The sequence below is a fragment of the Gymnoscopelus microlampas genome, assembly GCF_963454915.1.
Source record: "Gymnoscopelus microlampas genome assembly, chromosome: 16".
Taxonomy (NCBI): Eukaryota; Metazoa; Chordata; class Actinopteri; order Myctophiformes; family Myctophidae; genus Gymnoscopelus; species Gymnoscopelus microlampas.
Genome location: NC_139953.1, coordinates 19971054 through 19998815, shown reverse-complemented (window position 1 = coordinate 19998815; position 27762 = coordinate 19971054). Strand labels below are relative to the sequence as shown.

At 42.3% G+C, this 27762-nt stretch overlaps 1 protein-coding gene across 5 annotated transcripts in view; it reads right to left on the bottom strand.

The window, feature by feature from the left end:
* Positions 1-700: 700 nt before the first annotated feature.
* Positions 701-27762, bottom strand: part of gphnb (gephyrin b) — a gene marked incomplete at both ends in the record, with an annotated part of 128445 nt that continues 101383 nt past the window's right edge. For 3 of the 5 annotated variants that reach the window (XM_084082527.1, XM_084082528.1, XM_084082529.1), the window contains 14 exons: positions 701-834; positions 4472-4568; positions 5760-5863; positions 6017-6081; positions 6845-6918; positions 7097-7184; positions 7674-7795; positions 10573-10726; positions 12355-12413; positions 13075-13194; positions 14514-14569; positions 15145-15237; positions 20316-20453; positions 22023-22065. In XM_084082527.1, the coding sequence (XP_083938653.1) occupies positions 701-834; positions 4472-4568; positions 5760-5863; positions 6017-6081; positions 6845-6918; positions 7097-7184; positions 7674-7795; positions 10573-10726; positions 12355-12413; positions 13075-13194; positions 14514-14569; positions 15145-15237; positions 20316-20453; positions 22023-22065 (1347 nt within the window). Of the gene's footprint in view, positions 835-4471; positions 4569-5759; positions 5864-6016; positions 6082-6844; positions 6919-7096; positions 7185-7673; positions 7796-10572; positions 10727-12354; positions 12414-13074; positions 13195-14513; positions 14570-15144; positions 15238-20315; positions 20454-22022; positions 22066-26096; positions 26160-27762 lie in introns of all 5 variants that reach the window. The other 2 variants (XM_084082525.1, XM_084082526.1) reach the window with 1 other exon arrangement.

Here is a 27762-nt window from a genome sequence, read left to right as displayed (position 1 = left end):
GCTCGGTGTGAAGCCATTATGATGCATACTAATGAGAGAAAAAACTGAAGTGTCACCTTGACGGGGTGCTCAAAATAGAGAAGGAAGTGGCTTAGAGGTGCCCCCCCTCCCCCCACCTGCCTTCCTCTTTAGCCGAGCAGCGTGGGGAATCCCGAGTTCTCCTCAAAGTTTTCTTCATTTAAAAAAAATAAATAACAGATTATTTTTTTCCACTAAAGATGAGAAAAGTATAATTTCTTTTTTCTTTTTTTGTCCTGGCAGGCACCTACAGCTGTCTATTAAAATGCTACTGCTATAGATAAGGTCTAGCATTGAACACACAAAGCAATTGCAATGAAAGGAACGAAGTTGCCTTAATATAATAATGATAATAAGAATAATAATGATAATAATAATAAGAATAATCATAATAATATATTACAGAATAAATCTCTTTTTATAATTAGATTTTTTTTCATTAAAAGTTATATTTTTCTTTGTTTGAAATACTATAATCTTTTTAAATTATTTTTTTTCCCCCCCATATGTATCTAGGTTTTGTGATCAAGATGTTGACTAATACCTCAACGTTATCCAAATCAATAAAAACTAGCTGTGCCGTTGCATATTACAGAATAGTCAATGATATGTGGACATGCACCGTGAACCCATTCCAACCCTCTCCTATGTGAAGCCAACTCTCCGTCCCTCGACGATGACATCATAGCCGTCCGATAACCATGACGTCGACCACCTCGCCCTTGTGCAGCTCCACGTATTGCTCTGTTTTTGGAGGTAGCATCAGGAGCCCGTTAGCGCTACGCATGCTCATCAGCCGGCTGCTCACCTGGTTCCCTGCAGGGGATAGGATGGGTGGTGTTGAAGATAGTTGTGGAGAAAGAAAAAAAAATGTTTTCAGCACTTTAGGGCAATAGGACAGTGACCATTGTCATCCCTAGTGTCATCCCTAATTATCAGGATTGATTCAAATTAATCTTGACTTGACATGCCGAACATATTGTTCAACCTCCCATTTCCCTTATATTTAGTATTGTCAAACATATAGGCAATGAATACATTTTTATTGAAAAGTAAAGAAGTTTATGGTATTCCCACCACAACAGGTGGTGAAGACTGAAGCATGAATTAAAGCAAAATACAATCTCAAAAGAAAATGTTTGTTAGGGCCAAGTCCTAATCTGCGATGTGTGAAACAGCATGTAAGCAGTCCCTCACAGTACCGCTGTTTCCAAAACAATTGGTAAAATTATGTATTTGTAATATTGAGGCTTTATGCTTTGCATTTATGAAATATCACAGACCATTAGGGTTTTATAGAAGAAGATGTATTCTATTGCTAAATATTCTATAGTCTTCAAATAATAACCGAAAATAGCCAATTAACAAGCGCAACGCATTGTGAGCTTGCAGATTGGCTATTTTCGGTGCATGACATACTTCCATAGAAGACATGCTGGGTTCTATGGAATCCAAATGACTAAAATCAGTCATGGTGACTGAGAACTTTAATCCATTCAGAATGGACAAAAATTGATCATGTTAGTGTTGTGCCAATGCCATGCCAGTCAGAGAAATGTTCACTATACACAGGACACAAATCCTCAGTGTTAATGTAGCCTCATTCCCAGCCTTAATCATCTGCGAAGAGAAAAGCCTGGTCACGACCTAAAGCAGAGAGTGTCTATAGGGGCGGGACTTCTGTCATACGTATTTCCCCCGGAAACGATAGATATTTCGACCAATCACAACACTCATTCACAGAGAAACAGATTTGTAAAGCGTCAATAAAACTTCCTTGGGCAGTACTTCCACCAAATTCCGGTACTTCCGTTTAGACACTCAACCGGCTACTGCAGGTCTTGCCCAGTGTGGTGTTAATGTAACTCTGAGAGTTTACGAAAATGTAGCCAATTGGACCAGTAATTGTCCAATTGGTTACATTTGCACACTCTCAGGGTTAGCACATGAATTTATTGATTTCATGAACATACAGTATATTTGTGCATATCTGTGCATATCACACAAAAAAAAGCTCAAGAGATTATTTTCATTGTGGTCCTCAAAGTGCAAATGTGTGTAAACTACCACGTTTTTTTTTTTTTGTATTGCTGAGACGATGGCGAGAAACTGATCACTGCAAAATAAACACCTTCAGGGTGAAGCAGGACCCCATTCGTTGTACATTATACCACTTACTACACTACTGGTTACCCAACCAATAATTTGACACAAAATATTGATTTAAAGGGTCTACACCATGAATTTTAACTTTTTCTTCATTTTTGTGTGTTTTTGGTCTCCCCCACCTCTCTTCTGTTCCAACAAATACCCGACTTCGAGCATGCAGGCTTTCATAGGCTATCTGTGTTTTTTATGTAAATTGGTCTGAAAACAGTCCGTCAGATTTGTTCCCCCTGCCTATGTCACGTCTGGGAACAATTCCTCCCGTTTTTCAGTTCTAACCACAAAAATATAAATTTAAAAAAAGAGAAAAAAAAAGTTCTTTTTTTTTCCTTTTTTTTTTTTTTTTTTTTAACTTTTTCCACACAGAACCAGGACATAACATGCATACAAACTGGCTCAATAGCGCCCCGTGCCAAACAGGACAATGTGGTATTGCAGGTGAAAGTGCTTTATAAGCCATAAACAATATGATATTAAATATTATTATTATTTTTTAAATTCATGGTGTAGCTCCTTTAAAAGTAATTTTATTAATAGCTTACAAGCTTCCGCTGAAAAAACAAACAAATAGTCCATTAGATTCTACAGTATGATTAACACTGCATTCATACATAGCAAGGTAAACACTATAGCCAGAGGCAGAGCAGCAGTCTGTTGTTCAGAAATAACAGACCACAGAATGCCTTAATTCAACAATCTGAATAGTTTGATAGACTTTGGTGACACAGAGAGTAATGTAGCAATCCTCTCTCCTCATACCATACAGATATGTTGGTTATTTGTTCATGTGTTTGTTATTTATTTGTTTTGTCTGACCACAAATGTTTATAATGTTATTTAGAAAGCATATTGTTTAGACAGATGCTAGGATTGATGTTCACCTGGTATAATAGTTTCTTTGAATCACTACATTTATCTCTTTGCACTCCACTTATGTTAAGTGGCAGCGGTGGCCTAGTGGTTAGAGGGGCGGCCTTGATACCGGAAGGTCCCTAGTTCGATTCCCCAATTCATCACATCAATCATGAATCACCGCTGAATAGCCCTTGAGCAAGGCTTCCATGCAGGGTCTGGCTGTAAATAAGTTCCGCACTTAGTCCAACACCCTGGGTAAACAACAAACTTTGCTTTGCTTTTGCTTACTATTTACCCTGTTGTTTCTTGAGAAGGGTTCATTCCATTTACTCTGATATTGCACTTGTAAGTCACTCTGCTAAATGCCTAAATCAGGGGTCTTCAGCGACAGCGTTTTCCAGCCCAAGGACCCCCTAACTGAGAAAGAGATGAAGCAGGGACCCCACTACGTATTGTGTAAAATTGTGTTGCAGATTCAACTTTTTCATAGATTTCATAGATAGCTTCATAGACTTGTTTGACAGAACTAGATCATCAGTGTATGTTAGATTCCTGTTAATGTGTATCTACACATTAACAGGAATCTAACCATCTAACCACTTAAACCATCAATACTTAGTACACTTGACCTTTCACTCTGTACTTAGTCTGCTCTTTTTTCCCTCTCTTTGCCAAAAATAGCTGATCTACAAGCTCACAACGCCTTGCAGTGCGAGGCGTTGTGAGCTTGTAGATCTAGCTTGTAGATCTAGCGATCTAGAGCTTGTAGATCTGCTATTTTTGTTCTCCTTAGAATAGGGATGTTATAGGGTTCAAGTGGTTAATGTAACAACATTATCCTATCGCACAAAGAATTGGCGGCCCCCCTGTAGTAACTCTGTGGACCGCCTAGGGGTCCCGGTGGACCCCCTGTTGAAGACCCCTGGCCTAAAATGTGTATAAATAAAAAAATCACACCCAGTGTGAAGTGGGCGGTGTGGTCACAGTGGTCATCACAGTGATGGAAGTTCACTTAAAGAAAAGTAATATTTCTGAAGTGCGTGGGGCTATTTATTAACAATAAACAATAAATAAACAATGGTTGGTCCACAATGGGTGATTCACTTAAAAAAAACATACATGTGTTTTTTTTAAGTGCATAGTCCTATTTATCAGGCTATGCACATGTGTCATGTGTTTCACTAGCCAATCACAGTCCTGAATAGAGTCAGCCAATAGATTTGCATTGAATGTGTAGGGGTTAGGGGGGTACAATGGTGGCCAATCACAGTGCAGGGTTAGGGGGGTACAATGGTGACCAGTGATTTGCATTGAATGTGTAGGGTACAATGGTGGCCAATCACAGTGCAGCGAATGTCGATGTCCAAACCTCACATATAGGGGCGGTTGCACCGCCCAAAAATGGTACAGTGCACTGATTCTGCGTGAGTACCTGTGCTCTGTGCCCACGGCAGAGGCTCCTGGTGATGCCATGTCAGAATGCAGCGGTGGTATTCAGGGCGAGGGTCTAGCTTCACATCACAAGACAACTGCAAAGAAATCATAACGGATAGGAATGCGTGAATCCTTATGACGTGTTGGAATTTCACCATGTGTACATCTGCCACTTGCGGCAATAGCTATTCAACCTGATTGAAATGGTCTCCTCTTACACTGGACTTGGGAGTATTGACTTTTCTTACATTGCATATCGCTACCTGGAAAGTCATGCAGTTTTTAGCTCCTTGGAATACTAGAGTGGCTTTTATATATTTAGATAATGTCAAGAAGTCAACCAATTGCAAAGAAAAAGTGTGCTAAATTGACTAATGCTTTCCTCTCAATTCTGAGAAATATTATGCCAATATAATTTGACCTGGGTCTTATTACCACCAGATCTGAGCGATATTATTGCATCTGGCAATGTCTACTTTCAACGCCATCAATCTCACCACTAAGTGGCAGTAATGGCTCAAGATTAGTCCTCTCCCTCTTCCAATAAAAATTCTAATGAAGAAGCATCACAGTATCCTGGATAGCACCATGGAGGTTGAACCAGATGTCACGACTGTCATATTCTGCGAAAAACGGGAATATAACACATGCACAATATAACTGGAGAGATGCCATGGTGGAAGGTTACATGAGTTTAAACTACACATGTGCTATACAGGATATGACAACCATGACCTCTTCACTTGTCAACCTCCTTGGCTAGAACCTGAGATGGAGTGGGGCAGCATGTACATTTGTGAACTTTTAGAGTTTAAATACCATACTGTAGCCTCATGTACGATTATGCACTTTGACGTAAAAACAGAATCGCAAATACTTCCAAGAATTTCATATTTCCTCTTGCATCACTCCTTTATCTCTTCTCTGGCTTTCTCAGAATTTGCTACTTGTCAGAAAGGAAAGGGTTGTTCTGGGAGAGAATAGTCAAAGTGTCATCATAGCGCACAATGAAGAAAACAATTATACGTACACCACAAACATAGGTGTTCGGCTAGGCAAACGTCAGCGGAGAAAAGAGAAGAGGAGCCCACACACTACAAACTCCATGTACACCTCTGATAAAGATACACAGAGGATTGAACCGTTGTCAAATAAAGGTGTACATAAAGGATGCGGGCTCTAGTCTCTTCTCTAACCTTTAATCCGGATCATCGTTTTCCAAAGGTCCATCACATTTTGACTTTGTGTTTTGTATGGTACATGGTGATCATTTTCTGCGGGCCTACCCTCGCTTTGATAATGGTTGGCCTCGGGTCCAGAATCCCCTGCATTTTCCTCAGAGCAGGGATGACAAAGAGGTTACAGGTGACAACAGCGGACACGGGATTACCTGGCACAGATGGACACGTAGAGATGGAGAGATAGACAGAGAGAGAGAGAGAAAGAGAGAGATATGGAGAGCGAGGAGAGAACAATGGGTGAATAACCTCTCTTCAGAAGTAGACAGACAGAATTCACTCTTTCTCTCAACTTCACACACTACCTGGGAGGGCAAAGATAAGTTTGCGAGCACCATCCATGTCCAAGGTGGCAAATGTTGTTGGTAGACTGAAAAAGAAAAAGAGAAGAAAGACATTTATTTTGAATTTGTTTCTGTGTGCTCAGAGATAACAACAAGAACAAGAAAAATGCTGAAATAATGTGAACGTGTCACGGCAAGATCAAAGAGAGTCTTGTAACTCTTTCAATGGGTCTGGACAGAGTTGTGTCCTCTCCTCCCCTTACAAGTGTGTAACTGGACATAAAGCGTCCGTACTCCAAATAATATAACTTCGGTTTATAAAGACATAAGACAGAGCCAGAAAAAAACACAAAAAGTTTAAATATAATATACAAGGTTTCTGCCCGACAGCAAAGATATATAATAATAATAACAATTTACATACAAATATAGTGGCTCACGGCCGTCCTATTTCAAGAGCAGCGGGGCACCACTGCTGAATGCATATATCGGAAACACTGGGCCTTTGTTCTGAATAACAGACCGTTAGTCATAACTAGCTGTGTAATAAGCGGAATAATGTGAGGCTGTCATTATTAGGAAACAAACTTCCGGGCGACTCAATAGTCCAGAGTGGTAAAGGCTCATAATACCCTCAAAAATATAAAAAGAAAGAATACCCCTTCGGGGTCAATTTGTAGAATGTTATTTGTAGATAATCCCTCACTGTAGATAGTCCCTTATTGTACCCAAAGCACCTCTTAAAGATACATTTTACTTTTTTTTGCATTAACCCTTTTATTTATTGATGTTGTGTTCTTTGTTAAGAACTTTGTGACTTCTTCTTATTTTCGTAGTTTATTATCTTACCCTGGTTTCATGAAAACCCGGCCAAAGTGGATCTGAGCGTGAAGATCAATATCCAGCACCTGTTTCAGATAGTCCTGACAAAATAAAGAGATCTAATCACATATGAGCACAACAGTACACAAGTGCAGACACTATTTTACAGTGTGACACTTCAGTGTGTAAGATCACTACTGAAGTTCCTCACTTCTACCAGCGTGTGTCAGCAAAGCGCAGGGCTGTCTGTGGGTGTGTGTGTCTGTCATCATACAATACCTTCTCTCCCATTGACACTCCTCCTGAGGTGATGATGACATCAGCACGGCTGATCCCTTCATTCAGAGCGTTGAGGAGGTCATCGGGGCTGTTGGACACACACACGCACGCACGCACGCACGCACGCACGCACGCACGCAGGCAGGCGCGCGCACACACACACACACACACACACACACACACACACACACACACACACACACACACACACACACATTTCAAAGGTGCAAAAGACAGAAAATGGTGGATAACGAACATAAGAGAGCACGTTTGGGAGTGGAAACAGGAGAGCGTCTCTGTCAGGTGGAAACCTCATAAGTCCAAAACTGTTCAAAACTGATTCAAATTAAAAAACTGAAAAAGTAGCAGATCTACAAGCTCAAAACACGTCGCTTCGCACCGCGTTTCAAGCTTGCAGATCTGCTACTTCCGATGCGTCTGTGTGACGCTGTAGTATGATCAAGTAGGGCTTTCATTTACGAAAAAAGTTAAAAAATGGAGAATGGAGATAGGAGGTTTCAGCCCGACAGCAACGATAGACGGTGTGTACAGGAACAGGAGTTGCACTAACGCATACTTGTCTCCCACAATGCCCAAGTTGATGGTGGGGTAGCCGTGCTCCTGGATGGTGGCTAGCAAGGTGGAGCGATTGCTGTCCCGGATTTTCCCAGGGTGGAGGTCATCCTCTGGGTTTAGCAGCTAGCACAAAGGACAAACATTTAAAAAAAGAAGACATATATCCACTACTCCGTGTATGACTTTATAGCCTCCCTTTGCTTCCATGGAGCTAGTTCAGGGGTTATACCAAATATGGGTTAATTAGCATTTGCAAATAATCATGAGTGTATTGTTTTTGACTGGCTTCAAGGATTAAATCATGTAATTTGGTATATAGGTGAATACAATCAGGAGCCATACAATGCAGACATAACACGTATCTGCAAACTTATCAGAGGTCACCTAATGTATATGGTACTGCAAGAAAGTAACACAAATAATAATTTGATACATGGTGTGGTTATTTGCAACACATCTGTTCAGCAACTTCAATCTAACTGCCAATGATCCTGGCATCAGAAATACCATTGTAATGGGGAAATTAGAAAATTCGATACAGCTACAAGGTGCTGTAAGTGATCATTTTTGGTTAAAACAAAAAGGGTTTTGTTAAAAAGTTAAAGATCTACAGTATATTCTGATAGTAATAATTGCTATGGAGTAAAACAAAAAGAAAAAAAGTAAAAAGCGGAAATGTGAGTACTTTGTCCTACATTGATTTGAAATTTTGGATGTGCTACCTTTTGGGGATTGGGGATTTTTCAATTCCTACCTTTTATATGTATACTGGATTTTGGGTCTAGCACTCCACTGAGAAAACCCATTGTTGATGCGCAACCTCTTTTTCTTATTTAATTGCTATGGAGTGTTTGTTCAGTAACAGGGGTCTCTCCGTCTCTCCAGCTCTTTATTAAACAGAAAATATTTTTTGAGGTGGGCTACCAATTCTATCCAATCAGGAAAGAGAACCCATTTGTCAACCAGTTTTATAGTCTTCCAATTCCAATTTTGTATGCTCTTTTTTTAAATTGCTACCCGGACCTTGAAGAAAAACATATTTTCTGTTTACTAAAGAGCTGGAGAGACGGGGAGACCACTGTTACTGAACAAACACACTGTAGCAATTATTACATTGGGAATATAGAACTATATAACACTTATTTTAACAAAAGAATATCACTTACACCCCCTTTAAACCTCTCAGGCGTAGCATTGCAGAGGGTTTTGTGATTATACAGTACAAAAAAGAACTTCAATGTGTTCCAATAGGGAGCTCCAATTCAACCATTAAACCAAACAACACCATGCATTTAGAAACAAAAGTAAAAAAAATGCTGAACTGCATATCTAATATTGCAGCAACACACACACACACACACACACACACACACACACACACACACACACACACACACACACACACACACACACACACACACACACACACACACACACACACACACACACACAGGGCCGGAGTGGGACTCCAAATCTGGCTGGGAGATACACGCCCACCCAGGCCACCCTGCGCGCAACGTTTTTTTTTGGGGGCCGTTTTTTTTGGGGGGCCTTATTTTTGGGGGGCCTTACAAAAGGGGGGCCTTTTTGGGGGTTAAAGGTAGGGGGGAGGCCCGCAGCTGCACTGAGCTGCAAGCAACGCATTGAATTGAAATTGACTGTGGTTGGCCTGGCCTGAGCTTAGGAGAGATTTTTTTTTGCTGCATCACTTAAGCGCCGCGCTGGCTGTGGATGGCTGGCCTGACCTGATATTTTTTTTTGATGCAAAAAAAAATATTTTTTTTTTCTTTTTTTTTCAGGCAGGCCACTAGAGGGCAGGCCACCGGGAATAGTCCCGGTCCTCCCGACGGCCAATCCGGGCCTGCATAAACACACGGAAACCTTATACTGTACTTAAACACTTGGACTCGTTCCTAAAAGTCGACGCACCCGTGTTCTTCAACTGGACGTATGTTATGACATGTTATCTACAATCACTGGCATCACACACAGCTAAAAATGAGACATCAATGAACATTCTGGCCATCTCAACTTGTTTCCCTTGATGTATTTTCCCTCTTTCATCAAATCAATTCTCACAGAACAAAATGTCAGAATGCAATATTCTGAATAAAAGGCTCCAAATATAGCAATGATACATCCACTATTTGAACTTGAAAAGTCTGACAAAGCGATCGCTAGCAGGAATGTAAAACCATATACTATTGCAATTACGATTCACAATATCAACATTTTATGAGATATAATTTGGCAGGTAACCCCTCCAGCCAAAAAAATACAACTACATTTAAAGGTAGGGTAAGTGATATTTTTGGGTTAAAAAAAAAAGTATTTAGTTAAAAGGTTAAAGCACTATATTCTGATAGTAATCATTGCTATAGAGTGTTTGTTCAGTAACAGATGTCTCCCCGTCTCTCCAGCTCTTTAATAAACAGAAAATACATTTTCCGGTAGGTGTCAAAATCTCAGCCAATCAGGAGAAAGTACCCATTTTTAAGCTTCATTTTTATAGTGTTCCAGTTCCAATTTTGCCTGCTCATTTCTTAGTGTCATCACTTCCAATTCCACTTGTTTAATCTATATCCTGATTGAGTTCTCTATCCTGATTGGATAAAATTGGAAATGAAACTGAAACTGAAACGAAAAAGCATTTTCTGTTTTATAAAGAGCTGGAGAGACAAGGAGACTCCTTTTACTGAACAAACACTCTATAGCAATGAGTACTATCAGCATATAGAGGTATTTAACACTTATTTTAACCAAAGAAAATCACTTACCCTACCTTTAAATAAATAAAAAATAAATAAATACAAAACAAAAAGAAAAACTTTAAAAAACAAATAAAGATAAAGATAAAAATGCATGCATAACTGTTCATTAGTGCTACGGCGATCTCTCACCTCGTTGCCCGTGGACATGACAGCCACCACAGGGAACTTCTGAACCTCCACCTCTGTGACTCCTACCGTGGCGAGGAGACCGATCTCAGATGGACCCATATGTGTTCCCTTGGCCAGCACGCACTCCCCACGCTTAATGTCATGACCGATAGGCCTGGGGCGGGGCGGGAGAGATGGACGCTTAAAGCCTGATGTATATACTGTGTTGCATACAACAGTGTCAGAATAAGAGGAAGAGAATACCACTCACAAGTCTTCAGACAGAGGAAACATTGGATGCACCCTGAATAGAATTTTATCACTGGTGTAGAAACTAAAAGTCAATGTTGAATAAAGGTTAAGTATTATTCCCAAGATACGGTTCAACGGTACAAACAAAGCTGGACTTTGTCAGGTAATTATGGATTGTTTGTCAGTCAGTCAATATATATAATGCAAGAGAAGATGAGAGATCTTTGACAGAAATATTCATACGTGAATATAATTGTTTTCATAACTCAAAAACACATCAATTTCAGTTTGTTTTTTGTTTGTCTTTTCTACTGATTCTGAATTCTAGTAGAATCCACGACACGAACACACTAACCCAGTGGTTTCCAAACGATGTTCCAAGGCTTAGTGCCTGACTCCGCCAGATGGGGGCGGTATTGACTTCACAGGTTCACAATACAACCTCCACCTGGGCTCGCTCAGAGAGTAGAGATACTCCGCACCACGGCTGGTGCTAACCAATCAGCGGCTGCTAGGGGCGGGATCTTGGCGAGACCGGATGGGACGCCATCGAGAAGCGCTTATTGCGTTTTCACGATTCATCATGGTTGAATAGTATACAAAAGAACTACTGCTGGCGCAGGTACTGTACGCCATGTAGACACGTCAATAAACATGATTGGTTGATAGACGGTGATAGACAGACGGTCCCATCCAATCACCTGCCAAGTAGCTTGAAAAAAGGGATCGCCGTCTTGCATCGATTCTGCTACCGGGGTCCCAGGTGGAAGTAGTGTGTGAAACAAATGTGATGCAAGCTTGTTCAAACTGGCGGAGTCAGGTTACCAAGGCACTCTGGTCCAGGTGTGCCTATGAATTATCTGTAACACTTGCTACGTATCCCATGTCTATGATGCATTATAAACGTACTTATAATGTGTTATAATATGCTTATAATACTGTATAATTATAGTTATAATAACTCATTAACGCTCATAATGCTTTATAACAATAATCATAACACATTATAAAGCATTCTATAATGACTTATATAAGGTCAATTATTATAATTGTCTCTATATTCTTTTAAAGCAACAAATGACCACTTATAGTGACTTATAATAACAGTATAATGCATTTTAACAGTGATTACAATGCATTATGAGGGTGATTATAAAGCATTATAACATGATTATAACGACTTACAACTATGCGAATTTACATGCATAGAAAGTGTCATTATAAAATGGTTTATAATGTATCATGATTGCATTTTGAGTTCTTATAACTGTAATTATACAGTTATTAAGATATTGTCAAGTGGAAACCTCATATGTCCAAAACCTACCTTTCAGGATTCAAATTCAAAAATAGAAAAAGCAGCACATCAGTATGACCAAGTAGGGGCGTTAATTTACAAAAAAAAACACAAAAAGTTAAAATATGGAGATAAGAGGTTTCTAACCGACAGCAACAACAATATTTTGCACGGATAATAATATAGGTGTGAGATTTTCACTTGCCCTTTGGTGTGCCTCGGGTACAAAAAGTTGTAAAAGCAGCTGCACTAACCTGATGTCCTGTCCTGGGCGTGCTTGTACGAGGATCCGTACCTCCAGCTCCTCTGTGCCCTGAGAACCACAAACATTATGTCACATTCATCAGTGAATGCAGAGATGTTCGATGTGAACACAGAGGTGAACTAGGATTGCAGCTATTTTCATTTGTTTTACTTTCAAAAAAGGTTTGCGTGAAGAAATGTATCATTTTTATTCACATCAATTATGGATTATTTGTTATAGTTGATTAAATCAATTAGTTCAATTAATTGCAGACCTACAAGCTCAACATGCGTCGCAGTGCAAAACATAGATCGACTATTTTTACTAGTTTCATGTGAGTGATAAATTGTTAAATAGAGTTAGGGGCAATTAGCCAAAATCTAGTAGATTATTTTAGAATCTTGATATAAAAAAAAATAACAAATGATCAAAAAACACACTTCTCGAGTAGTCAATGAATCAAAAAAGTAATTGATAGAATAATCACTAAGAAACTAATCAATAGTTACAGTGAACATGGAGGTGTTCGCTGTTTCCTGCTGTTTACACTCAGAACCTTTGAACACAGATTTCGGCTCAGTCCACTCTCAGCTCAGTGAGAGTGCTTGCATGAACTTCCAGATGTTAGAAAATACCTCAACCCCTTCATTTCTTTCTGAACGAACTGGCTTAAACTGATTGATAGTGTGACCGTCTTTCCTGCCCAGAGTAGAGAGCTGCTGTGACTCACATCCTCAGACTCGCGGAGCAGTTCTGTGTCTTCCACCTGGACCACAGCGTCGGCCCCACAGGGGATGGGGGCCCCCGTCGTCACTCTCATCACCTGGCCAGGCATCACTGTGTGAGTGGGCTACACAGACAGAGACACACGTCATACATGTACATACTGTTTGCCATTTGTGTCATCTGCTTTTCTGTGTAAAATGGTGGACTAATATAGCACCGTTCTCCAAAGCGCATTACATTAACATACCAGATCGAGCTTGTCGATCGGCTACTTTTGCTGTTTTTGAATTTGAATCCTGAAAAGTGATAGTTTTGGACAGTTTTGTGTGTGTGTGTGTGTGTGTGTGTGTGTGTGTGTGTGTGTGTGTGTGTGTGTGTGTGTGTGTGTGTGTGTGTGTGTGTGTGTGTGTGTCTTGGGCAGCCCAGCTGTTTTACAAAGGGCTCAGTGTCAGTGTAAAGCTTAATTTACATGTGTCAACAAATCCGAGTCATTTTCGTTGAAAGACACAGTCAAGTAAAAAAGTCTTAAAGCTTAAGGGTGGCTTTCTTCCTCTCTCTGTCGGAGCATTGTGTGAATCTAATACTATGTGTGTAGTAAGCCTGATTCATTGTTGGTCGCACGCTGCTTTCACGCACAGAAAACAGCAGATCTACAAGCGCGAGGAGTTGTGAGCTTGTCGATCAGCTATTTTCACTCAGAAAAGGAGCAGAACCTCTCTTTCTAGCCATGCTTTGTGGGGCCATTAATCCACTAAGACTGGGAACTTATCCGTGTCATTTTCTAAGGGTCCCTGGAACAACATATTTTGAGATGGGGGTCCGCGGCCAAATACATATAATTTTGGCGGTCCTTGTCATGAAAACCTTTGAGAACCACTGATTATAACAGCATAAGTTTTAAAAAAGAATTTAGAAGACATTTGTAAAATCCCCAGAAGCAAGGATTTGAGTTACAAATGTTCGCTTAAAAAATATATATATTGAAAGATACATTTTTTTTTTCATGATTTACATTTTCTTTTGCAGATCTACAAGCTCATAGCGCGGCATGGTTAAGTGGTTAAAATCTAAAATGACAGATGCTTTCCCGGTATTAATGGGTTAACAAACAGCGTATATTTAGAAGTCTTACTGGCACCCAACTCAGTCCTGTAACAAATGTGGGTCAGCAGCGCTATGTGCAAATAATTCTCGGCGCTTGAAGGAGGACGAGAGTGAACGTCACTCAAAAAGCGTCCCTGATGAACTGTGGTCTGTCAGAGGCATCGATCTTGTGTGTGACGCAGTCATTGTGGGTATATATACAGTGCTGTACAAGCTGCATGGCAGTTTGAAGGTCTGCCCCGTGCGCATGTTTGTGTGTGAGTTGGAGGAAGGAAGAGAGGGAATGAGAGCATTTGTGTGTGTGTGTGTGTGTGTGTGTGTGTGTGTGTGTGTGAGGACCTGTTCTCCAGCCTGGGACTCCCCAATGATGAAGCGGTCACCTGGGCCGTCAGCCGCTGAAATGAAAGTAAGATGTAATAACACTGCAAATGCTGTCCTGTGGATTGCACTATAGATTATATGGTTCAGCTGACTGATGTGTGTGTTTTTTTTAAAGTTCCTGTTTTTGGTTTTGTGTATGCTTGTTGTTTTTCTTTTTATTTGTATCTTATTTCACTTATGTCTTGTAAGACTTGTGTCCTTTCTGTTTTTCATTTGGGGGGGGAATACAGAAACAAACTTGTCATGTTACTGTTTTTTCTTAATTGGAATCTATATGAGGCAAAGCAATGCTATATGTTGTGGATATGTATGCAATGAATGCTTCTGTTAAAATCCAATAAACAAATAAAATAAAAACCCTGCAAATGTGTGACTGAAACTGTGTGTGTGTGTGTGTGTGTGTGTGTGTGTGTGTGTGTGTGTGTGTGTGTGTGTGTGTGTGTGTGTGTGTGTGTGTGTGTGTGTGTGTGTGTGTGTGTGTGTGTGTGTGTGTGTGTGTGTGTGAGCATTTGGGGCTCTGGCTACACAGAATAAACACACATGGAGAGGAGTGAGACATTGATGGACAGGCAGACAGTCTGATGCCTACCTCTCACAGCATAACCATCCTTGACAGAAGCGGGGAAGGGTGGCAGGTTATCTTTGGCATAAACGTCCTGAGCCAGGACTCGACCCATTCCATCTACAGCGGGAGAGAAAGACAAAATACATAACACACCTCTCCACATTAAAATATAGGAGATAAGAGTTTTCTTGCCCGACAGCAACGCCATTGCATCTCTGTGGGTCTTTGTGCTGTGATTATGTTGGTGTTAATGTGAAGATCTAAGCTTTGCTATGAATGAGTACATGAGAGGCACACGCACGCACGCACGCACGCACGCACACACGCACACACGCGCACACGCACACGCACACACACACACACACACACACACACACACACACACACACACACACACACAAAACCATGTGCTGTGGCATTGACTTGAATAAAAATAGAACAGACATGGTGGTGGGGGGGGGGTGTTGCTTTGTAAAACATTACAAGACACATCCGTGTCTTAAATTGGTTACATAATGACACAATGACAGGCACGACATAGTGATCGTAGCCTTTTGAATAATCTGTACGCACGCGCACGCACGCACGCACGCACGCACGCACACGCACACACATGCACACACGCACACGCACACACGCACACACACACACACACACACACACACACACACACACACACACACACACACACACACACCTGCCAACCATCAGAGAGGAGGGTGGCTGTCTAAATACCCCCCACCCCTCCATCTCCTTCTAGCAGTGATCCTCAGTATCCTGCACGTAACACACTCCTTCCTCCTCCTCAGAGTCAGAAATATTACTTTTTCTCCCCGTTCCCCCGCCATCATTGATCTATAAATGATGAGCGCCTGCAGGGGGGTGTGGTTGGCCCCCAGCCCCTCTGCATTGTAAACTCTGCCTCCGGGCACCACAAGTCTGGCCATGTATGGCTGTCCGCTGGGCACCGATGTCACACTGCCTCCGGGGGGGTGGGAGAGGTGACAGGGATTGGGATGTCTGAGGTTGCCTTATCATGAAGGTATGGATATAGACACTCTGACGAGTCTTTGTTACTAGAAGGGGCTGTTTTAGTGCTTGTAATTAGAGGTTAAGATCAGTGGTGGAAAAAGTACTCAAATGTTTTACTTAAAGGTAGGGTAAGTGATTTTCTTTGGTTAAAATAAGTGTTAAATAGCTCTATATTCTGATAGTCCTCATTGCTATAGAGTGTTTGTTCAGTAAAAGGAGTCTCCTTGTCTCTCCAGCTCTTTATTAAACAGAAAATGCATTTTCGTTTCAGTTTCAGTTTCAATTCCAATTTTATCCAATCAGGATATAGAACTCAGTCAGGATATAGATTAAACAAGTGAAATTGGAAGTGATGACACTAAGAAATGAGCAGGCAAAATTGGAACTGGAACACTATAAAAATGAAGCTTAAAAATGGGTACTTTCTCCTGATTGGCTGAGATTTTGACACCTACCGGAAAATGTATTTTCTGTTTATTAAAGAGCTGGAGAGACGGGGAGACTCCTGTTACTGAACAAACACTCTATAGCAATGATTACTATCAGAATATAGTATGTTTAACCTTTTAACAAAATACTTTTTGTTTTAACCAAAAAATATCATTTACCCTACCTTTAAGTAAAAGTCCGGAATTCAAAATTGACTTGGGTAAAAGTACAAGAGTATTGGCATCAAAATGTACTTAAAGTAGCAAAAGTAGAAAGTACTCATTATGCAGAATTTCCATTTCACAAGTTTTCAAATGTATAAAAGTCTTTTGTTGTAGATCGACTATTTTCAAATGGCCGAAATGTAAATCGGGCTGAAGTGGGTAATGTATGTTTTGTAATAATAATAAAAATCTACAAAATAACTAGTAACTAAAGTTTTCAAATAATTGAAGTAGAGTAAAAGTACAATATTTGTTTCGGAGATGTAGTGGAGTAGAAGTAAAAGTATTGAAAATTGGAAATACTCCAGTAAAGTAAATGTACCTCAAAATTGTACTTAAGTATAACAGTACTGTACTTTACACCACTGGTTAAGGTTAAGGTTTAAGGGTTCAAGTAGGTTCAAGTAGTGAACAAAGGGTTTCTACCGTTGCGCCTCAGCCTTAAACGGCCAGTCCGGTGCGTCACAGGAGTAGGGATAATATAGTAGCAGAAGAGAGGAACGATGGAGCAACACGGACAATTTGGGCCTTTTTATTTGGTGCGGTGCAAGTAAACACAAATAGACTGACGTTTCGGTCTTGCGACCTTCCTCAGAGTCAGGGGAAGATGACTCTGAGGAAGGTCGCAAGACCGAAACGTCAGTCTATTTGTGTTTACTTGCACCGCACCAAATAAAAAGGCCCAAATTGTCCGTGTTGCTCCATCGTTCCTCTCTTCTGCTAGGTTCAAGTAGTCTCACAAAGACAGACTTTCAGAGATCTCCTCTTACTGATAAGGTTGGTGATGTTCTAATTCTGTGTGGGCTAGAGGCGGGCGATAACTGCATTACAGCACCAATGAGAGGGATGGATTTCCTAATCTGGGCGGAGACATTCAGTGGGCGTAGGTCTGCCACCGGCACTGCCATTCGCCTGAATTCGCATGAAAAAGTTTGAGAACCACTGCACTGTAGAGCAAAATGTACCACTTGAGGACACTAGGTGGGGACAAAAACTAGGTTGGATTGGTCTGCACAATGGTGTAATGCAGTGGTTCTCAGACTCAAGGAACCCTGAGGGTCCTTGGACCCCAATTTGAGAACCACCGGTGTAATGAATTCACTCTACAAACCTCACTACCCATCCCTTCATTTTTTGCAGTGGTGGAAAAAGCACTCAGATATTTTACTTAACCCATTAAGAACTGGAACTGTGTCATTTTTAGATTTGAGCTAAAAAGCATTATTTTACACTTTGGGCTATTCAAAAATAGCAGATATACAAGCTCATTGCGCGGCACCGAGTGCCGCGCTACGAGCTTGTAGATCTGCTATTTTTGAATATTCGTGAAAATGTGTGCAACTCTTTGAATATATATATTTTTAAAGCGAACATTTTTAACTCAAATCTTTGCTTCTGGGGGTCCCTGGAACACAATATTTTGATGGGGGTCCGCGGCCAAATGCATATATAATTTTGGGGGTCCTTGACATGAAAAAGATTGAGCACCACTGATATAGAAACATACGTTTTTCAGAAAACTGTTGGGATTTAGGAGACATGTAGAATCGGCTTCAGGTCTCAATGGGTTAAGTAGGATTAGCAATACCACAATGTAGAAATACTCTCTTACTCTCTCTTTCTTTGTTTCATCACTTCCAATTTCACTTGTTTTGTGGATTGTGACGTCCCTGGCACATCATGTTGTCAGATGAGGCTCCACGGCCAAATACAGTATTCATTTAGGGATCTTTGACATGAAAATGTTTGAGAACCACATGCTGTAAATCAATGGTTCTCAAACCTTTTCATGCCAAGGACCCCCAAATTGATATGTATTAGGCCACGGAACCCCATATGAAAAGGTTTTGTGTGGGGAAAAAAAAAAAAAAAATAGCAGATGTACAAGCTTGACACTCTGTGAGCTTGCAGATCTGCTATTTTTTGAAGTGGTTAAAATGATTGTGATGCTATATTAACAAATTTAGCTGGGGACCCCCTGGAACCCCCTGGAACCCCCTCAAGGACCCCTGGGGGTCCCCGAACCCCACTTTGAGAACAACTGCTGTAAATCACTAGAAATCTAATAGTCATCGTTTCTTCCACTCTGTGCATGTCTAAATGCATGGTAGGATTCTTCACTATGTCAGTCATTGTTAGTGAAGGAAACACAGACGGGACACCAGGGTTAATGTAGGAAGATGCCTCATTTCCTTAAGGAAATTGCTTACTCACTCGCTCGCAGTTACTTTCTATCAAAGTTTGGAGAGACAATGATTGGGTGATTATGGACCAAAATTGTATTCCAGACCCCCCCCCCCCCACCCCCCAACACACACACACACACACACACACACACACACACACACACACACACACACACACACACACACACACACACACACACACACACACACACACACACACACACACACACACACACACACACACACACAAACACACACACACAGGATTGCATTTGGATGTCGAGAGGACAGATTTTAGGTGATTCTAATACAGGAAGGAGAACAGGAGAGGGAGGGATTGCAAAATGGATGGAGGATATAGTTGATAGTTGAGGTTGGTGGACAACGTGAGTTTTTGTTTTTATATCGGCACTGGGGAAAGGGAACAATATAATATACAGAGAATCACTCATCCTAGACATTCATCATAAAAACTACACTACAAATAAAGATATCGCGAGATGACGCACACACGCGCACACAGACAGACAGACAGACAGACAGACAGACAGACAGACAGACAGACAGACAGACAGACAGACAGACAGACAGACAGACAGACAGACAGACAGAAAGACACACACACACACACACACACACACACACACACACACACACACACACACACACACACACACACACACACACACACACACACACACACACACACACACACACACACACACACACACACACACACACACACACACACACACACACACACACACGTATTACTCTACTTTTGAGGACATCACAATTTTAGGACAGTAATATTTTAAATGCCATTTCTATACTTAGCTGTGGGCTGGTGTTGTGCACCCAAAATAGCCAGTCTACAGTCTACAAGTTCACAACACATCACAGCGTGTTATATACTTGACCGGCACTGGAACCCCATCCCCTGAAACTGACATCATCCTAACACCAACCTGAATTTCTCCCTAATTTTAAGCCTAATGCCCCAAATCTTTGTTCACCATAAAACAAGCATTTCTCTTTTTATTTGAGAACCAGGAAAATGTCTAAACTATGAAACTATACTTGTGGGAACATTTGGCACTCACAAGTATAGTAAGTAATATACACAAGTACACAAGGTATAAACAAGTACAAACACACACACACACACACACACACACACACACACACACACACACACACACACACACACACACACACACACACACACACACACACACACACACACACACACACACACACACACACACACACACACACACACACACACCCCTACACGCTGTACACCCCAGCCTCGTCGCCTCACCTCTGTAGTTGATGATCTCGGTGCCTAGGACGGCGGTCATCTCCAGCACAGTGATGAAGGCCTTGTCCATGGAGGTGAGGGGGAAAGGGGACATGCGGTGTCTCCTGGCCACCTTGGTGATGTCCACCGCACTGTGGCCTGGGGAGGACAGGCATCCGTTAACCTACAGCGTCATGGTGGCCATTTAAGAAGTCAGTATACACTGTTTAGGTCAAGCTTGACTGGAACATTTTAACCCCCAGGTTCAGGTTAATTTTACGTATGAACCTGAAAATGCATCAATTAGTTAATTCATTAATCAATTATTTTATTTCTCTCATCTTTCAAATCAAAAAGCACCAGAAAACGGCTGTGATCAGTTTCTCAGAACTGTAATCCATGGAGGATTCATCATTAGGGAAATGACTTGCTGTTGACGGGCGATTGTCAACTTTTTCGTGGGCAATCAAGGGCAAATAAAGCACCTGTAAAACCCAGACCGCCCAGCTCCATAGAAGACTAATTATCGTCTCTGTCAGGTGGAAACCCCATGTGTCCAAAACTGTTACTTTTCAGGATTCAAATTCCAAAATAGCAAAAGTAGCAGATCTGCGAGCTCAAAACGCAGCACGATGTGCTACTTTAATGCTTTTGTGTGACGCTGTAGTATGATCACGTAGGGCATTATTAAAACCGGGAACGCATCCGTGTAACCACTTCACCATTATCTCTCTATCATCTGTCTATCTATCTCTCCATCTCTCTATCTCCTCATACATACGAACATAATCCTCGGATAGAACAATACATTCAAATAAAATACACATGTCACCAAGACATAATCCTGTACATAAAACATATTGTACACACCCAGTCATTGGAATGAATGATCTGGCAAACTCAAAGAAAGCAACCACACATCTCAACAGGAGATGTCCTGCTGTGCAGAGACTAAAATATCCCTGTTTGTTTGTAGAAGCTTGTTGAACTCCGTTGGGTGATGACAGCTGTAGATAACAGCATGATTTTCTAATAATATCACTCTAATAATTCCAACATTAAAGCGGTACAATGCAACGTGTTACTACTGTGTAATCTGCTCTCTCTGTTCTCTCTCACCCAATCTCTCTCTCTCTCTTTCTCTCTCTCGACCAGTCTCTCTCTCTCTGCCTCACAGCGAAGAATAGGCACAGTGCTTTGAATTTGCCTTGACCCAATTTCTCTCCTTTTTAAACATATTCTTATGCTTCCACAGCACATTCCTATGCTTATCATAAAGCTTAACAGCCGCAGGCATGACATCACACACACACATACACACACACACAAAACATACAAACATGCAATGTCACACACACACACACACACACACACACACACACACACACACACACACACACACACACACACACACACACACACACACACACACACACACACACACACACACACACACACGCACACACACACACACGCACACGCACTCACTCAAGTGCGCGTGCAAGCGTGCTCACACTATCACACGGACGTGCACATGTATAGCATTGAGTCATATTGTATGCACTGGTGCTGTATCTGTGCTCTACAAATGAATATACTTTGCAACGTACAGAGAGAAAAAGTATTCATTCACATGTAGCGTGCGTGCACACGCGCGCACACACACACACGCATGTGGCAACAAACAATAATAGGCCACTTTGACAGAGGGGCGATGATGTTACTCACTTGATCTAAGGATATTTTCTTTACTGCTGCACCGTGACTGCACCTGGAGACAGAGAGAGCGTTTGAGCGGAGAGAGTGAGAGACCACAGGAGCGAGAGAGATAAAGAGATATAGAGAGAGAGTGAAGTGAAAGGTGGGGACACAGAGAGAGAGAGAGAGAGAGAGAGAGAGAGAGAGAGAGACAGAGGCAGTGATAGTTTGAGATAAGCCGGGACTGTTCTTTTCAACATGCTCGAGAGATGAGATGTGTTCACCACAGTCAGAAGAGTCCCTGTCACACTACGCTGTGCACTTTGTCCTGCCGCCGGGACAGCCTTGTCTCCTGTGTCAGCAGCATTAGCGCCAATGTCTGAAGGGAATACAAGAACGCTCGTCCCCACAACACGCTCGCCCCGGGTCAAATCCGGCAACCTAGGAACGGTTGCCACCAGGTATTCCTAAACGTAACCTCAGTTAAAACTATGCCTAAACCTAACCTTATTCCTAAATGTAAACTCAGCAAAACTATGACTAAGCCTAACCTTATTCCAAAATGTAACCTCAGTTAAAACTAACCTTATTCCTAAACGAAACCTCAGAAAAACTATGACTAAACCTAACCTTATTCCTAAATCTAAACTCAGCAAAACTATGACTAAACCTAACCTTATTCTAAATGTAAACTCAGCAAAACTATGCTTAAATCTAACCTTATTCCTAAAAGTAACCTCAGTAAAACCATGTCTAAACCTAACTTTATTCCTAAAGTTAATATCAGTAAAACTATGCCTTACCCTAAACTTATTCCTAACCTAAACCTCAGTAAAATGAATACAAGAATACAAGAACCACGCGAGCGGTCTGTGAAAAAAAATGGGGGCGAGTGTGTTTTGGGGGCGAGCGTTCCGGTTACCTCTGAAGGAGATCGTAATGGTCACTCTGGCCATGATACTCACAAACCCACAGGTGTAGCTATAATCGCCCGACAGTTGTTACAGGGACGTCATTTTCAAGGGCTTAAGCCTGGTTGATACTTGACCGCGCACCATGTCACGCACCAGAGATAGCTGATCCTCAATCTCACCACGCTGCGATTGCATTGTGAGCTTGTAGATGTTGCTATTAATTTGGTGCGTGATACACCGGAAAGCAAGTATAAATCAGGCTTTAGTTAGGGTTAGGGACAAAGGCATCAACATTATCGTCTCTGTCGGGTGGAACAGAACTGTCCAAAACTGTTACTTTTCAGGATAAAAAAAAAAAAAACGGCAAAAGTAGCAGATCTACAAGCTCAAAATGCTGCGTTTCGAGCTTGCAGATCTGCTACTTTTGATGCTTTTGTGTGACGCTGTAGTATGTATGATCAAGTAGGCCGTTAATTTACGAAAAAAACACAAAAGGTTTCTGCCCGACAGTGACGATACACAGGTGACATTCATACCATATAAATCAACAAGATCATAACAGATGTGTCGACTAGTAACTACAGTGTAACATCAAATGTGGTTGACATGTAAGTGTGGCAGAGTGGTAAAGTGCAGGCAGCGGCTGTTCAGATGTGGTGTAGTACAATTTCTCTGAGAAATCGCTGATGCTGCGTGGTTAGCTGCTCTGGGGATTAGCGGACTGTAATTGAGAGCTACGGCTGGAGGTGGGAAGGAGAGCAGAGTTGGTCAGATGCCCCCCCAAAGCGACTTGAGACTACAGTCTCATCTTTGTTCCGTTGTAAGAGAATCGATGAACGACGGGCTCAGTCAAAAGTTGTTATGGGGGGGCTAGACAGTTTTCAATGTTCTACTGCTAGGAGATGTAGGAAACCCTTTTCAACATCCTGCCATCTCACAAAATGATGCAAGATCTTATGGACAGTAACAAGTTAGCTAACTAATCACTGTTTCTCTGATAGTATTCATGTCATTTTCCCAGGGCATTGGTTACAAAGAGAAAGTTTGGAACGTTCAGGATAGCTGTGTTTTTTTTTAATTACCGTCAAGATCATTGACTAAGGTGTGATCATTATGGATCCTTAGCAGCCCTTAACAGCTGTTTTGTACCCTGTACAGAAAAGCGTAGGGGAAATGTGTCAATGAAGCTAAACAGTCGAATGTGCAGCCAAAAGTCTTTGTAAATAAAAAAACTCAGGCAGGCTATTTAAATTCTCTAGTCTGAACACAATAGGTTGGTGAATTAATTGGCCTAATTGTCTGTCAGTTTGTCTTGCCCGGTGTTCTATCTATAGTATCCATCTCTCTAGCTGTCTGCCCCTTTATCTTTTATCGGTGTTAAGCTGTAAATTTTGTCTCCCCTGCCTGTTCTTGTGCCATGATATCTGCATATCTTCTTAAGCGGGCTGACTGCTTATCTCTTTCACTGTCTGCCGGTCTATCTGTCCGTACATCTCACTGCCTGCCGACTTGTGTGTGATTTACAATCCTTCTCTCTCAGCCAGTCTACGTGACAACTCGCGGTCGGACTCTGGCGAGGCGGAGGTGGAGGGAAGCGGAGGAGGGGTGCCGTGTAGGCGTATATCCAGTCTACGACAGTGTTTTGCCAAGTATCTTGGCATTCAAATACAGCCTGAAACCCAATTCCAGAACCTGCCTTGTGCGTGCCTCACTAATCATTAGACTTTCAGCCCCTACCTCCCGGGATCAAATCCTGCTGCCGCCACAATTTTTCAGACAGCCGCAGACAGTAATTTTCGGCGATACAGTATAGTTTTTGTCTGCGACGGAAGCGCACCGTCTGAAGCAGACTTGAGCCACGAGAGGCACCGCCAAGCGAGCTTAGACGAGCGAGTCGCCGTACCGAACGTTGCTCAGTCTGCTTCAGCTGACTGAAGGCCGTCCGAGTTATGTCCTGATAGGGACAGAATCGTAAATCACGTTTTGGGGTGTTGTCAAAGTGACTACTGGCCAATCACAGTGCATCTTTTCCGGGACTTGGAAAAACACTGTCGTAGATTGTATATACGCGGCGTGTAGCGCATGGAGAAACCAAAACACACATTAAAGAGGGTATCTCTCTCTCTCTCTCTACCCTCCCCTGCTCATCCTCCCCTCCTCTCCCCCTGACCATCCTTCAGAGCTACCACCACACGCCACACCGCTGGGCACCACAACAGCCACTGGTGGGAGATGGTGGTGTCGTGGATGATGGGTGGGATGGTTATATAGAGTTGAGCGAGAGCTGGTTTGGAGAGAGAGAGAGAAAGCGACGTAAGAGCAAGAGAGAGAGAGAGGGAGGGAATGGTGGAGTGTGAGACACAGCATGACAAGTGGTCCCACAGCCCAGGAAGAACAAAATCAAATCAAAACAAAAAGGAGGACGCACGGACCAGACAAAACTCCAACTAAAGCTACGAAGCTGAGAACATGAAAGAAATAAGGACGGATAAAGAGAAAAGACTCAAAGAAACATTACGTCTACTACAGCTGGCCCAATGGCTTCTACTGTACTTCACACCATGACACACACACACAGCTACTCGAAGCACAGCATGTTACCAGAAAGACAGAGAGATGGAGGAACAGATACAGTATAGAAAGACAAATGCAAGGGCAAACAGACAGAGAGAGAGAGAGAGAGAGAGAGAGAGAGAGAGAGAGAGAGAGAGAGAGAGAGAGAGAGAGAGAGAGAGAGAGAGAGAGAGAGAGAGAGAGAGAGAGAGAGAGAGAGAGAGTGTGTCTGTCTGTCTGTCTGTCTGTCTGTCTGTCTGTCTGTCTGTCTAAGAGAACATGAGAAGGTGACCTTGAGAAAAGACCACAGAGAGAGAGAGAGAGAGAGAGAGAGAGAGAGAGAGAGAGAGAGAGAGAGAGAGACCAGACAAAGAAAAGGGAGTCAAACAGAGTGATAGACAGAAACAAGAGCGAATTAGAGACAAGATAGAGGACAGGCTAGGACAGGGGGAGAGAGAGAATGAGCGAGAGAAAGCGAGAGAGAGAGAGAGAGAGAGGGGTAAAGAGCTAGACAGACTCCACACACAAAGCGACGGGGGCGGGTTACGCGCGGAGGGCAGTGCTCCTCAGAGGGTGGGGTTGGGTGGGTGGATGAGAGAGAGAAAGAGAGAGAGAGAGAGATGGGGGGGATAGTTACTCGAGAGCTGAAGGTCCTATGGCTCCTGCGATCATCTTTAAGCCCCTCCAACCTACACTGGAGCTAAATGGAGATAAAGCATCGAATCACAGGCATCAGTGCATCTGTCAACCGGTCAGACCACAACACCACAGAGAGAGAGAGAGAGAGAGAGAGAGAGAGAGAGAGAGAGAGAGAGAGAGAGAGGGAGAGGGAGAGGGGGAGAGAGAGAGAGAGAGAGAGAGAGAGAGAGAGAGAGAGAGAGAGAGAGAGAGAGAGAGAGAGGGAGAGGGAGAGGGGGAGAGAGAGGAGAGAGAGAGAGAGAGAGAGAGAGAGAGAGAGAGAGAGAGAGAAGAGAGAGAGAGAGACACGGAACGGACGGACAGACAGACAGACAGACAGACAGACAGACAGACAGACAGACAGTCGGGGACAGGCATCCACTACAACAGGCAACTCTAGCGGAGGGAGAAGGGAGCAGGGAGACAGACAGACAGAGAGCGACAGAGAGACGGGAAAGACAGAAAGATGGATAGCACCAGGAGACAGAGAGAGAGAGAGGGAGAGAGAGAGAGAGAGAGAGAGAGAGAGGAGAGAGAGAGAGAGAGAGGAGAGAGAGAGAGAGAGAGAGAGAGAGAGAGAGAGAGAGAGAGAGAGAGACAGTCAGAAGAGGGGGACAGGTAAAGGGGGGGAGCTAAATATATATATAGCTACTGCAAGACACAGATCAACACTGAAAGCAGGAATGAAGGCTAACGAACTACAGCTCTGAAAGACAATGTTGTTTGTTTTGTTTTTGTGGTACAGAACAGGTGTGTCTCTCTGACAGGGTTTGTATAAGACGTCTACTACAAAATGGGACACATCACGGGGGGGAATTAACAAGCAACACATCTCGCTGATGACAAATACATAAAAGACACAATCTGGCTAGCCAGTATGCAAACCTGCAAGCGAGGAACCACTTAAAAAATAAAACAGACACACACATCAACCGAGTTTCTGCTCCTAACTTGGTTTCATTTGTATATACAAACTGTAGCCATTTGACATTTTTTTGCTTAATTGGAGCCTATAGGCAGGGTTTAATACAGTTCATGAATACACAACCTTTAATGTGATGTAAGTGACGGACACGTTTTGAAAAACGGGATCTCACTGAGACAAGAAAACAAACAAACGACAAAACAACTTGGTGAAAAAGTATAGTATTTCCAAGAGAACCATGGCGGGAGACTGTTTTTATATGGTGATATGAGGAAGAGGGAGCACTAAGGCAGGATTAATACTTGGTTGCACGCCTACAGTATGTCGCACACCAGGCGATCTACAACTCACAATGCGTCACAGCGCAGCAGTTTGTGAGCTTGTGGATCTGCTATTTTCGGTGCGCAAAACCCGCATGCAACTAAGTATGACTCAGGTTTAAGTACAGGGAGAGAGAAGAGATGGAGAGAGAGAGAGAGAGAGAGATGGAGAGAGAGAGAGAGAGAGGAGAGAGAGAGAGAGAAGAGAGAGAGAGAGAGAGAGAGAGAGAGAGAGAGAGAGAGCGAGCAGAAGCAGAATGGGTGTTGGACACAGGAGGGAAGGCTGGAAGCAGACTGCCCAAACAACTCCAGCAAACCTCTCACGCTTCTACTCTACTCTTCCACTCTAATCCCCTCCTCTGTGGAAGGACTGTGTGAGA